This window comes from Pristiophorus japonicus, chromosome 12, assembly GCF_044704955.1.
Source record: "Pristiophorus japonicus isolate sPriJap1 chromosome 12, sPriJap1.hap1, whole genome shotgun sequence".
NCBI lineage: Eukaryota > Metazoa > Chordata > Chondrichthyes > Pristiophoridae > Pristiophorus > Pristiophorus japonicus.
Genome location: NC_091988.1, coordinates 172,841,276 through 172,855,396, shown reverse-complemented (window position 1 = coordinate 172,855,396; position 14,121 = coordinate 172,841,276). Strand labels below are relative to the sequence as shown.

Below are 14,121 nucleotides of genomic sequence, written 5' to 3'. Positions count from 1 at the left end.
AAGGAACTATAAATGGATTGAGTGTAATTTATAAGTTAGGAAGAAGGTTGCCTAATTTCCCTGTGCCTCTCTTCCTATTTCATACAAAATACAAACCTGAAATATATAAATTATGCAATATTACTTGATGTTTAGTTGGCTTTGGGTCCATTCCTTCTCATTTGTCTCACGTTTCTAATATGTTCAGTTTTTGAGATATTGTTATATGGTTATTTTCTTTAGAGATGTGGAAGTTCAGGAAAAGGTTTCTAACTCCTCCTCTAAGCTTGATAACTGTGGGACTGAACTGGAAAATCTAAGGAGAAAGGTAGGGTTATAACTCTAATTAATGTTTGGATTTCATTTGTGAGATATTAAAAAAAGTTTGCACATTGAATTTAGATTCTTATTTGTTTATATTATACCAGCTATTTTTCTTTTAAATTAATTTTGGTGCATACCAAAGTGAGGGATATTTTGACACCCCAAGACAGCATCAAGCTGCAGGAGCATATTCACATACTCAGTGAAGCTCCCCTGCTTTGCTTCAACAATGTGCCTTAATGGCAACCCTGGCAGAATGTACTCTACTTCACCAGTTTCTATCTCCATTTCCCTCGTCAGCTTTTCTTGTAGATACTCTTGAATGGGACATTGGAACCAGTTCTGGGGGAGGGTGGGACCAGTACAAACCAGACGGTCTGCACCTGGGCAGGACGGGAACCGATGTCCTAGGGGAAGTGTTTGCTAGTGCTTTTGGGGAGGGTTTAAACTAATATGGCAGGGGGATGGGAATCTATGCAGGGAAACAGAGGGAAGTAAAATGGGAGCAGAAGCAAAAGGTAGAAAGGAGATAAGGAAAAGTGCAGGGCAGAGAAATCAAAGGCAAAAATCAAAAAGGGCCACGTTACAACATAATTCTAAAAGGACAAAGAGTGTTAAAAAAACAAGCCTGAAGGCTCTGTGTCTCAATGCAAGGAGCATTCGTAATTAGGTGGATGAATTAACTGTGCAGTTAGCTGTTAACGGATATGATGTAATTGGGATTACGGAGACATGGCTCCAGGATGACCAAGGCTGGGAACTCAACATCCAGGGATATTCAATATTCAGGAAGGATAGACAGAAAGGAAAAGGAGGTGGGATAGCGTTGCTGGTTAAAGAGAAGATTAACGCAATAGTAAGGAAGGACATTAGCTTGGATGGTGTGGAATCTGTATGGGTAGAGCTGTGGAACACCAAAAGGCAGAAAACGTTAGTGGGAGTTGTGTACCGACCACCAAACAGTGGTAGTGAGGTTGGGGATGGCATCAAACAAGAAATTAGGGATGCGTGCAATAAAGGTACAGCAGTTATCATGGGTGACTTTAATCTACATATAGATGGGGCTGACCAAACTGGTAGCAATATGGTGGAGGAGGATTTCCTGAAGTGTATAAAGGATGGTTTTCTAGACCAATATGTCGAGGAACCAACTAGAGAGCTGGTCATCCTAGACTGGGTTTTCTGAATTGAGAGAGGATTAATTAGCAATCTTGTTGTGCGAGGCCCCTTGGGGAAGAGTGACAATAATATGTTAGAATTCTTCATTAAGATGGAGAGTGACACAGTTAATTCAGAGACTAGGGTCCTGAACTTAAAGAAAGGTAACTTCGTATGAGACATGAATTGGCTAGGATAGACTGGCGAATGATACTTAAAGGATTGACGATGGATAGGCAATGGCAGACATTTAAAGATCATATGGATGAACTTCAGCAATTGTACATCCCTGTCTGGTGTAAAAATAAAACGGGGAAGGTGGCTCAACTGTGGCTAACAAAGAAAATTAGGGATACAGTGTTAAATCCAAGGAAGAGGCATATAAATTGGCCAGAAAAAGCAGCAAACCTGAGGACTGGGAGAAATTTAGAATTCAGCAGAGGAAGACAAACGGTTTAATTAGGAGGGGGAAAATAGAGTATGAGAGTAAGCTTGCCGGGAATATAAAAACTGACTGCAAAAGCTTCTATAGATATGTGAAGAGAAAAAGATTAGCGAAGACAAATGTAGGTCCCTTGCGGTCAGAATCACGTGAATTTATAATGGGGAACAAAGAAATGGCAGACCAATTGAACAAATACTTTGGTTCTGTCTTTACTAAGGAAGACACAAATAACCTTCCGGAAATAGTAGGGGACCGAGGGTCTAGTGAGAAGGAGGAACTGAAGGAAATCCTTATTAGTCAGGAAATTGTGTTAGGGAAATTGATGGGATTGAAGGCCGATAAATCCCCAGGGCCTGATGGTCTGTATCCCAGAGTATTAAGGAAGTGGTCCTAGAAATAGTGGATGCATTGCTGGTCATTTTCCAACATTCTATAGACTCTGGATCAGTTCCTATGGATTGGAGGGTAGCTAATGTAATCCACTTTTTAAAAAGGAGGGAGAGAGAAAACAGGGAATTATATATTGGTTAGCCTGACATCGGTAATGGGGAAAATGTTGGAATCAATTATTAAAGATGTAATAGCAGCACATTTGGAAAGCAGTGACAGGATTGGTCCAAGTCTGCATGGATTTATGAAAGGGAAATCATGCTTGACAAATCTTCTAGAATTTTCTGAGGATGTAACTAGTAGAGTGGACAAGGGAGAATTAGTGGATGTGTTGAATTTGGACTTTCAAAAGGTTTTTGACAAAGTCCCACACAAGAGAATAGTGTGCAAAATTAAAGCACATGGTATTGGGGGTAATGTATTGATGTGGATAAAGAACTGGTTGGCAGACAGGAAGCAAAGAGTAGGAATAAACAAGTCCTTTTCAGAATGGCAGGCAGTGACTAGTGGGTACCGCAAGGTTCAGAATTGGGACCCCAGCTATTTACAATATACATTAATGATTTAGACAAAGGAATTGAATGTAATATCTCCAAGTTTGCAGATGACACTATGCTGGGTGGCAGTGTGAGCTGTGAGGAGGATGCTAAGAGGCTGCTGGGTGACTTGGACAGGTTAGGTGAGTGGGCAAATGCATGGCAGATGCAGTGTAATGTAAATAAATGTGAGGTTATCCACTTTGGTGGCAAAAACATGAAGGCAGAATATTATCTGAATGGTGACAGATTAAGAAAAGGGGAGGTGCAACGAGACCTGGGTGTCTTGGTACATCAGTCATTGAAGGTAGGCATGCAGGTCCAGCAGGTGGTGAAGAAGGCAAATGGCATGTTGGCCTTCATAGTAAGAGGATTTGAGTATAGGAGCAAGGAGGTCTTACTGCAGTTGTGCAGGGCCTTGCTGAGGCCACACCTTGAATATTGTGTACAGTTTTGGTCTTCTAAGCTGAGGAAGGACATTCTTGCTATTGAGGGAGTGCAGCGAAGGGTCACCAGACTGATTCCCGGGACAGCAGGACTGACATATGAAGAAAGACTGGATCGACTAGGCTTATATTCACTGGAATTTAGAAGAATGAGAGGGGATCTCATATAAACGTATAAAATTCTGATGGGTTTTGACAGGTTAGATGCAGGAAGAATGTTCCCGATGTTGGGGCAGTCCAGAACCAGGGGACACAGTCTAAGGATAAGGGGTAAGCCATTTAGGACTGAGATGAGAAGAAACTTCTTCACTCAGAGAATTGTGAACCTGTGAAATTCTCTACCACAGAAAGTTGTTGAAACCAGTTCGTTAGATATATTCAAAAGGGAGTTAGATGTGGCCCTTATGGCAGAGAAAGCAGGAATGGGGTACTGAAGTTGCATGATCAGCCATGATCATATTGAATGGTGGTGCAGTCTTGAAGGGCATTTTCTATGTTTCTATGTTCCAATTGGTGATTTGACCCAAGGTGTGGCTCGTCTTGTGTTAGCAGCTGCCATAAAGGAGTTTAAATTGTCACACTTAGCTTGGGAACATGCAACCCGTAGGGAGAGAGGCAGACTTTCTTACCTACAGTCTGCATCGGAAAGAAACTGAGGCAAAAGGATATTGGCCTGGAGCTTACACTGGTAATGCATGGATAGAGGATTGGCTAACTAACAGAGAACAGAGAGTCAGGATAAATGGTTCAATCTCTGTTTGGCAACCAGTAACTAGTGGGGTGCCACAGGGATCAGTGATGGGACCCTAACTATTTATAATATATATTAACGACTTGGGAGAAGGGACCAATTGTAACGTAGCCAAGTTTGCTGACAATACAAAGATGGGAGGAAAAGCAACGTGTGAGGAGGACACAAAAGATCTGCAAAAGGACATCGACAGGCTATGTGAGTGGCCAAAAATTTGGCAGATGAAGTATAATGTCGGAAAGTGTGAAGTCATGCACTTTGGCAGAAAAAAATCAAAGAGCAAGTTATTATTTAAATGGAGAAAGATTGCAAACTGCTGCAGTACCATGGGACCTGGAGGTACTTTTGCATGAAACACAAAAGGATAGTATGCAGGTACAGCAAGTGCTCAGAAGGCCAATAGTACCTTGGCCTTTATTGCAAAGGGGTGGTGTATAAAAGCAGGGAAGTCTTGCTACAACTGTATAAGGTATTGGTGAGGCCACACCTGGAATACTGCGTGCAGTTTTGGTTACCAAATTTATGAAAGGATATACTTGCAGTTCAGAGAAGGTTCACTAGGTTGATTCCGGGGATGAGGGGGTTGACTTATGAGGAAAGGTTGAGTCGGTTGGGCTTCTACTTACTGGAATTCAAAAGAATGAGAGGTGATCTTATCAAAACGTATAAGATTATGAGGGGGCTTGACAAGGTGGATGCAGAGAGGATGTTTCCACTGGTGGGGGAGACTAGAACCAGAGGGCATAATCTTAAAATAAGTGGCCGCCCATTTAAAACTGAGATGAGGAGAAATTTCTTCTCAGAGGGTTGTAAATCTGTGGAATTCGCTGCCTCAGAGAGCTGTGGAAGCTGGGTCATTGAATAAACTTAAGACAGAAATAGACATTTTCTGAAACGATAAGGGGATAAGGGGTTATGGGGAGCGGGCGGGGAAGTAGAGCTGAGTCCTTGATCAGATCAGCCATGATCTTATTGAATGGCGGAGCAGACTCGAGGGGCTGTATGGCCTACTCCTGTTCCTATTTCTTATGTTCTTATGTCCTCGGTCCCACTGTTCTTTCTCAGCACAATTCGCTCGAAATCGGCCAAACCAGCGCAAAAGATCAAGAAATTTCAAGCGCAGATTACGGCCAGCGCCAATCGAGATTCTGCAATCTTTTGCGTTAGTTTAAAAAAACATCGCACGAGAAACCTACCCTAACCACAAAAATGGCCACGCCCCTAAATTGAATGAGTCACCGTAGTGAGTTAGCACTAATTGCACCCGATTGCGACCCTATGAAGAGGCTCTTAAAATTAAGCTGTTTTTGTTAGGCACAAGCACACGAATAAACATGTTTTAAGAGATTTTTTTTTAAATTTACTAAGAATCTAACTACTGTACACCAATGTAAATGGTTCTGTACTTAAAATAGGGTTACTTACTGGCAGTGAACTGGACACATTAAAAATGCATATTTTTTCTGATAAACCCATTTCCATCTGTATTAATAAATCTCCACCTAGTTACCACTCTTAACTATATTAAGAAATATTTTTATAGTGCAAACAGGTTTTAACTTGCATTCTATTGCACTGGTTCGTGGCAGATTTTACCTTCAGCGATATGCAAATGAGTTTGAGTGGAAACTTGGGGGGAAAAAACACTTCTCAATACGAGCACAATTTGCACCCAAATCGCCGATTGCGCCCAAAGCAGAAACTACCGCCCATTATGTTCACCGAACTACTAGCTCTCCACAACTTAACTTGTTTCACCTGGGCATTCGGCCACCTTTTGGAATAGTGTGTATCGGTCTTTTTAAATTTTACCCAGAATCTTGACATTAGGACCACATTTCTTTCTAGAATACTTTCATCATAGTGAGATACTGTTAATTGCACCCGCTTGCGGGCCTTTGAAAAGTCTCTTAAAATTGAACTGTTTTTGTTAGGCACAAGGACACGAATAGGCATGTTTTAAGAGCTCAGTGCTAGCTAGGTTCAGTGCCCCATTACTGCTGCGCCCACCCACTGAGTCATCATGATGTAGTGAAACTCAACTTAAACTTAGTGTAAACAAAAATACTTTTCAAAACAAATGTTGATATTAATGAATATGCAGGGAAAACTACATGCACAATACTGCGTCTGTACACCAAAATCTATTTCTGGGTGACAATGGAGAGGAGGGGAGAGAATTAGCCAGAGTTCTTTTAATGATAACTATGTAGTGACTGTCTGGTGGAAATGTGCATGTGTGAACAGGTTTAATGCTAGTACGCTGGGTTCCATGGTTGAATATTCTACCACTGCTAACTATCCAGCTTCATATGAAGAATGGCATCTTGTCTGAATCACTGGAGGGCTACTGCCATTGCCCTGTTCTATAAGTTGTTCTAACTTCACCCACAGTAACAAGCTACAGCTTGCTGTGCTGCAGCTGCAGTCCTTTTTCTGACCTTTTTTTTTAACTTTTTCAAATGTACGTAACTGAAGTCGCAAGTATTTAATTATTGTGCCTTCAGTACAGAAAGGTTTTTAGCCCACAATTACTACAAATGTTTAACAGACCGGCCAGGTCCATCACAATGGTCTTTCCCTATATATAGCTGCAAATTACCCTTCATGATTATTATGTGACACTTAAAGGCCTCTGCATATCATAGTTCATTCTGGGATAGGGTGGGGTTTTGGTGTACTGATACAGTACTTGTGCATTTAGTTTTCTCTGCATATTCATTAATATCAATGTTTGCTTTGAAAAGTATTTTTGTTTTCACTCTTAAGTTTAAGTTGAGTTTCACTCCATCCTGATGACTCAATGGGTGGGTGCAGCAGTAATGGGGCACTGAACCAGTTGACAGCCGAGGCCATACCATCCAGGAAGCTTCTATCTTCAGTCCTTGGGGTCTGGCCTGAATTAGCCAATCTAATTCGGGGTGACAATGGGGAGGAGGGGAGAAAATTAGCCAGGGTTCTTGGAATGATAACTGTCCAGTGACTGGTGGAAATGTGCATGTATAGGCAGGTTTGACTCTGGTACACTGGGTTCCATGGTTGAATATTCTACCAGTGCTAACTATCCAGCTTTATATGAAGAATAGCATCTTGTCTGAATCACTAAAGGGCTACTGCCATTGCTTTGTAGAACAGTATCACAAAATGAATTCCTGCCTTCAGAAATGGAGGGGTGAATTGAGAAAATGGGAGGGGGAGTTAGTTCACCATTGCCATTATTCAGTCCAGATTCAGGAATTGGGTATGTTTTTGCAAGTCTTTTCCAGTTGCGTTTTCATGATTTTTAGGAGTACATAATTTGTTTTCAACTAACCTACATGACTTGCTGTTAACACCAAATATACTGGAAATTGATCTTGAAAGTTAGGGATTTGAATCTTACTGTCTTTGATATTTACTGCTTTATAGTATGTAATTAATTTCTAGGTAATGATGGTATACATCAAAGAAAATTAGTGTTCCTGAAAATATAAGAAAAATCAAGCCAATTATGTTGTCAACCTTAAACATGATCTTTTATTTAAAAAATATATAGATAGAGAAGCTTGAAGCTCACTTGAAATTAACAGGCTGCATTGATAAGGATGGGAACACACGACGTGAAGATGAACGTTGGCGGAAAGATCCATGCACTTTGTGTCACTGTAAGGTAGGAAATGAAACTCTGACAGATATAAAGTGATTAAACTGCCAGGTATTTCATTAAGCATAGCTCGAGAATGGTAGCATCAGATGCTGAACCAAATGCATCTGTCTGTGTTCTCAGTTCTATGGGGAATGCAAACTTGAATTCAGTGGGGGGGAATTGAGCGGGTGTATAAAGGGCAGTCGATTCGCTGCAACACGTTCTGTGTTCCTGCAAAAATTGAGTTTCATCCACATGGCAAAGCAGCGGGACAAGAATTTATTGTACAAGACTTGAGTGCACACAGTACTGTAGAACAAGGGAACATCCTAACTTCACGGACCAATTAGAACAGGAGATGTAAAACTTATGTTTAGTGATTGTTTTAGAATGTTTCAGTTGACATTAATGGATTATCCAAACTCTAGATTCACTGATAAAGGTATACACAAAGTAGTGCCCACTTCATGGAGGTATTTCTGATGCTGGTGTTGTTAGTAATAGCTGAGGGATAGAGCCACCTGAAATTCTGTGTTATTTTTTATCAGATAGACATTTATGTGAATTAACTTTGATTAAAGATATGGTAGTGTCATGGTTATGTTACTGGACAAGTAATCCAGAGGTCTGCACTAATAATCCAGAGCATGTAAATTCAAATCTAATCAGTTTGATGTCAGTTTTAAAAATCTGGAATTGAAATGTGACTTATTAACTGGCCAAGGAATTAACTAAATGTGACTCTGAAGTGGCTAAGGAAGCCGTCCAGCTGTATCGCGGGATGGGCAATAAATACTGGCCTTACCAGAGATGCCCACATCTGGAGAATTATTTTTAACAACTCTTTTGGAGTGAATCTATTCTGGATCTTCCTTGAAGTCCATTTAATTCATCGCTGCTATTTAAAAGTTTTAAGTGTTTGTCTGTCGCATTTCATTCATCATATATAGCAATTTCTGTATGACACCTTTTTTCTGACTTTGGAGAGGAGACAAATATTTACAAGCAATTACCAATTTCCAGATAAACTTTCCCAGCAACAGAAAATACCTTCTAATTAAACTCTGATTGACCTTAAAAGCAATCCACCTCAAATTGGCTTCATGATGTATGTACTTACAGGCTCTCTACGCGGGAGTCCTCCCTTTATATATTAGGGACTTGACCTGGAGGGTGTTGCATGGGGCTGTCCCGTGCAAAAAGTTTTTTAATTGGTTTTCCTGGACTCCCAGGCCACCAGCATCTTCTGCAGTCTGGAGGAGTCCGTGTTCCATGTTTATGTAGAGTGTGAGAGGTTGCAGCCCCTTTTTCATTATTTGAAAGGACTGGTCCTTGATTTCTGGTTGCACTTCAGTCCCACGCTCCTGATCTTTGGGCAACCGGTGCGGGGGGTGGAGTGGGCAGGTCGGAGGGTCTCCTTGTGGGACTGCTCCTGCGCCTGGCCAAGGTGGCCATTAACAGGTCCATGCAGCGGACGGTCGAGGGGGTCATTCAGTCCAACTGCCTGCCTCTCTTTTGCGGCTACGTTCATGCCCGGGTAACCCTGGAGATGGAGCATGTGGTGTCCACCAGTATGCTCGACACCTTCCACAACCTGTGGGAACCGGAGGAACTAAAGTGCATCATCACAAACGGGAACACAATTTTACATTGATTTATTAAGGTTCCTTTAAATGTTTTTTGTTAATTTACAGGTTTATTGGTTGTTGACTTAATCGCTGGTATTTAAAAAGAGTTGTATGTACTTACAACTATTAGACATGTGGCCTTAGACGAGCCAATTACACACAGCTCTACCATAGCAACAGAGTAATGCATAATGTGTTACAAACTGCTGTGAGTAATGCCACAGATGATCATCTACAATATAATCCTAGAGCCAGTGTGTTTATTTCCAGGTCTTAAAGAAAGTTAGTTAAATGTGTGGAGGGAGATCCAAAATATTGCACGGATCAATCAAGTCAGAAAAATAGAACTCTCCGCCTTCCAACTTTACTCCAAAATAAAAGAGTACCCTGTATAAGTTTATATGTTGTTATCGCTGTGTTTGCACTGTTCTAGATCTTGTACTATTCATTTTAGAAATGGTCTATGGTATTGCTCATGGTGAGTCGGACAATATGCTATTGTGTATCAGTAAGGGTGTTATCAACACCGTGTGATGGAAAATATGTAAGGAAAGTGTTACAGGATTTAAGTATGATACATATACGAATATAAAGTACATGCTATATTACTATATTACCAGTCGGCTTTCTATGGCATTACACATAGGCTACACTCTGATCTTGAAGCAGGGTTAGAGGGTAAGATAATTGGGTTAGGGCACACAGACATAATTCAGTCCCTCTTTAAAGTAATTAATCTGTCCTTTAGTTACAATATATTAAAAAATCTTGCAGTTGCACACACTTCCTCTCAATTCCTGTGCTATAATAATGGTGACAGGAAGTATGCGCAGAATTTTAAATATTTAGCACATTTCTCATACTTGTCCCTTTTTTTATGGGAGACTGTGATTTTGGTAGAAAAATGTACATAGACAGTTACTATTATAAATGTGCACATAGGAATCTACAATGGAAACATTAACAGAAATATGCACAGATATTTTGGGGTAGAGTTTCCGCTAGGTGGTGCTGGCCAGTGCAATTCGCCCGAAATTGACCAAACCAGCACAAAAGAGCGAGGAATTTCAAGCGCAAGTTACTTCCAACACAAATCGAATTTCCGCGCTGGTTTAAAAAACATCGTGCTGACAGCATGCCCCGCCCACAAAGCTGGCCACACCCCCAGATTGAATTAATCATCATGGCAAGTTTCTGCTAATGGCAACCGTTTGCAGGCCTTCGAGGAGGCTTTTTAAAATTAGGCTTTTTTTTAAAAAGGTGCAAGAACACTAATAGGCATGTTTTAAAAGATTTAAATATTTAAAAATACTTAATTTACTAAGAAAATAACTCGGGTAGAGCAATGAAACTAGTAAATTGTTCTGTATAGTTTTTTTTAAGTCATTTTCAGTTATTTAAAATGGAGTTACTCACAGGTGGTGTAATAAACTGTTTAAAAATGCTTTTTTGTGATAAACCCATTTTCAGCTGTATTAATAAAACAACACCTGGTTACCACTCTTAAATATGTCAAGGAACATTTTTAATGCAAGGGGTGGGGGTGGCGGGGGGGGGGAATGGACAATTAGGTTCTAAAACACTGCCTGAATGCACTGGTCCATGGAAAATTTTACATTTGTGATTATGCAAATTAGCTGTGCAGAAACTTGAAACATAACTTCACTTCAGCAAACGAGCGCAATTTGCGCCCGGATTGCCAATTCCGCCCAAAGCAGAATCTCTACCCCAACATTTTTAATATTACCTCCAATGGTATTGTACATTGAAAGTTAGGACCAAGCTGGGATTTCAGGTCAAGGATATTTAGAAGGTGAGTTATAGTTGGACCAAAGTTGAGGGAGGATTGCACTACTGAATGCAGAAGAAGCCAGATGGGAATGAAAGTAAAGGGACAAAACTGCAGGAGGATTAGAGGCTGGGTGGGGCAAGGATAAATGTCATTTGTGTTACATGGCGAGGAAGGGTGAATAAGGAGGTGGGGGAGGTTCAGAGGAGGGAGAAGGCAGGGAAGAGAGGAGAGATGGACGAGTATGTAGAAGGACAACAGAATTTGTTTAACATGTAATGTATTTAATTAAAGGACACTTAATGTAAGGAGTACTGATTATAGGTTTCTTCATATATTCTACACAACTGATGTGGGATGGAGGGGGAGGGTGCAGAGGGGAAGGGGTAGGAGGTGGTGGGTATACAGAGGAGGAGGGGGAGAGATAGGAAGATTGGATGGAGAGAATGGAGAGATGGGAGATGGGGAAATTACGAGACAGGTTGCCGGCAGAGGACAATGGGAAAACAGGAGATTATAAGGGGGCGGAGTCGGGCCGGCAATTCAGGAGGGAGGCGAGACAGGCTCCCGATCGCGGGTTTGGGGCGGGGCGGCTGATCACAGCAGAAGATTTGTTTGAGGGGTTGGGGGAGCACCATTATAAATTCGGAATATGGATAGGAATTTAAAATGGGAAGAAGTTGATACAAAAATGGAAGTCAAGTTGTGCAACAGGAAGTGTGTACAGAGGTAAGATATTTAATAAGATACATACAGAGAAACGAGGGTATATACCGATTGGTGTGTAAAAAAAAAATCAATCTATTAGACTTGGTCTTTTATGAGATACATAAGCTTTGTATTTATCAATTAATACCTACAGGATACAGAGACCAAATGTGTGGTGACAACCTGTCCTCAGAACTGCAAAAACCCAGTGAAGAAGCAAGGCAAATGTTGTCCTGTCTGTGAGGAGTGAACCCGGTAGAGACGACCAGTAAAAATCCAAATAAGTAAAATCAACAGATTATATCATCCAGGCACTGAATACATCTGTGATTGTTTGAATCATTCTGCATTTTTGCTCCCATTCTATCCCCCCCTCCCCCCGCCTCATCACCGGAAGACTGACCCACACAGTCAGCACGGACATATTGACTGTTAAGCTGAAATGGTCCAAGTGTTTAAACGTTTCTCATGTCCGTTAGTTACAATGTGCACTGTTCTAAAGAAACATGTCCTTTTTACAGTGAGTGTCATATCGGGATTTCTATAAACAGAAAACGTTGTTAAAACGTCAAGGTGCTTCATAGTTACCTCAAAACAAACGGTTTCTCATCACTGTGGTGCTAAATATTTAGTTTTTATCAGTTTTTGAAAAAGGTATTACATCTTGAATTTTATACATTGTACCAATTTTTTTTAATTTGTTGGATTTGTCAGTTTGTATACACTGTTATATTTTGTTCAGCCCTCAGTTGGAGCTTCAGTGAATTATATCATGGAAGATGCAACTTGTTACATCAGGGTTAAGGTGAAAACTGCTAACTTTTTCCAGTAATATTTTCTGAGGACGTGGACCCATTTCTTAGAGTAAACTAAGTGTCATCAACTTGCTCATCCCCTAAATATGCTGTAAGAACTGACCTGCATTGTAATGCGTATTGATTAGATCGGGTGCTTTAAATGATACGTATTAATGATTAGAGGGTGAATTTTCAGTTGGCTCTTCACCACCCAACACATATTTGAAAAATCATGCGAGTACAGCCCATGATTTTCCCTCAATTGATGTAGGGACAATCATGGGCTGAGCTAGCTAATTTTTTTGAATTATGCTCCCAGTGGGCAAGGCATAGAGCCATGTGGAGAAATGTATCCTTGTATGACATAATGTATAAATAAGGGAATCACTTGCCCTGATTCCAGGTCTAAGGGGTCATTTTCCAATTATGTGCTGCTAGCCAGGACCCATGCGTGTCACCAGCACACACTCGAAAATTGCAGGCGTTTGATTTCAATGTATGTAAAATCACAGCAGTCCATCCGGTTCCCTCCCCAATGCCAGCCAGTACTTGGAAAGTTACCCCTATGACGTTTATCTGTTTTCACTGCTCATCAAGTTGTAATTTCACTTGTGTATGAAGTGAAACTCGCTACATGACACTGTATGTACTTAGCCAGTCTGAAAAAAACTTCAATTAAAAACACATGTATTTTTGCTCTTCCTGTCCAGTATCTCATTCTCCCACTGTCGTATTGCCCAGAAGGAAAATATTTGAATTGCGAACTTGAACTTTTACAGAAAAACATAATTGTTTTATTCATTTATTACATTGTTGTGCTTTTTATTTTTAAAGTTTTTTCTCCCATTCGGAAACCTTCAGCTGAGGAAAGTGAGGCAGACTCGAGCCACTGTCCACTCACTGGGTACGTCGTAGGAAGGCTCGTTTGTGGTTGGACACTATGTTGTCACTTTCTCCTTCAGCAAGTGGAGATGTTGGTGGTAATTTTCAACTTGCCACTAGAAAGTAAACCCGGCATTGTGAGTCGAGGACCCATTATGGAAACCGCATGATTTTTCCTTTCCATTGATCTGACAGAAATTCAAACAGTTTCTACAAAGGACGTCAGACCCACAAGACTGTTTTTACGTTCTGGTGGTAAATTAAAAATGTACCCCCACTGTGTTTCTCTGAGAAATTCCCACCTGGTGGCTGGGCAGTGAAACCCAAATGTGGCTCGACAGTTTTATCGCAATATATGTTCACAGTGAAGCTTCTTTACTGCTATGTGCATTATAAGGCAACTTTTTCATGATGCATTTACGCTGCTGCATGGCTCCTGCAGAAAGCTCTATAATGAAAGTATAGTGTACAAAATAATACATCTTCCATGTTGATTTACTTATTGAGTACAATGTTCTTTTTACTTTACAAATCTTCTGGTGAAATCCTTGTCTTTAACCATGGTATTATTAGACTTGATTGATTGCAGCTTCTGATTGTTCTGTTGCCATCATAAGTGCATAGTTTGTCATGAGGCGCATTGTAGATTTTGTGATAAGAATT

The 14,121-nt window shown here is 40.7% G+C and overlaps 1 protein-coding gene across 1 annotated transcript in view; it reads left to right on the top strand.

The window, feature by feature from the left end:
• LOC139277055 (peroxidasin homolog) overlaps positions 1-13,254 on the top strand; it is a 294,289-nt gene extending 281,035 nt beyond the window's left edge. Inside the window, exons 21-23 of the mRNA XM_070895068.1 lie at positions 223-307; positions 7,565-7,678; positions 11,934-13,254. Of these exons, the coding sequence (XP_070751169.1) occupies positions 223-307; positions 7,565-7,678; positions 11,934-12,029 (295 nt within the window). The 3' untranslated portion in view covers positions 12,030-13,254. The remainder of the gene's footprint in view (positions 1-222; positions 308-7,564; positions 7,679-11,933) is intronic.
• Positions 13,255-14,121: the final 867 nt, after the last annotated feature.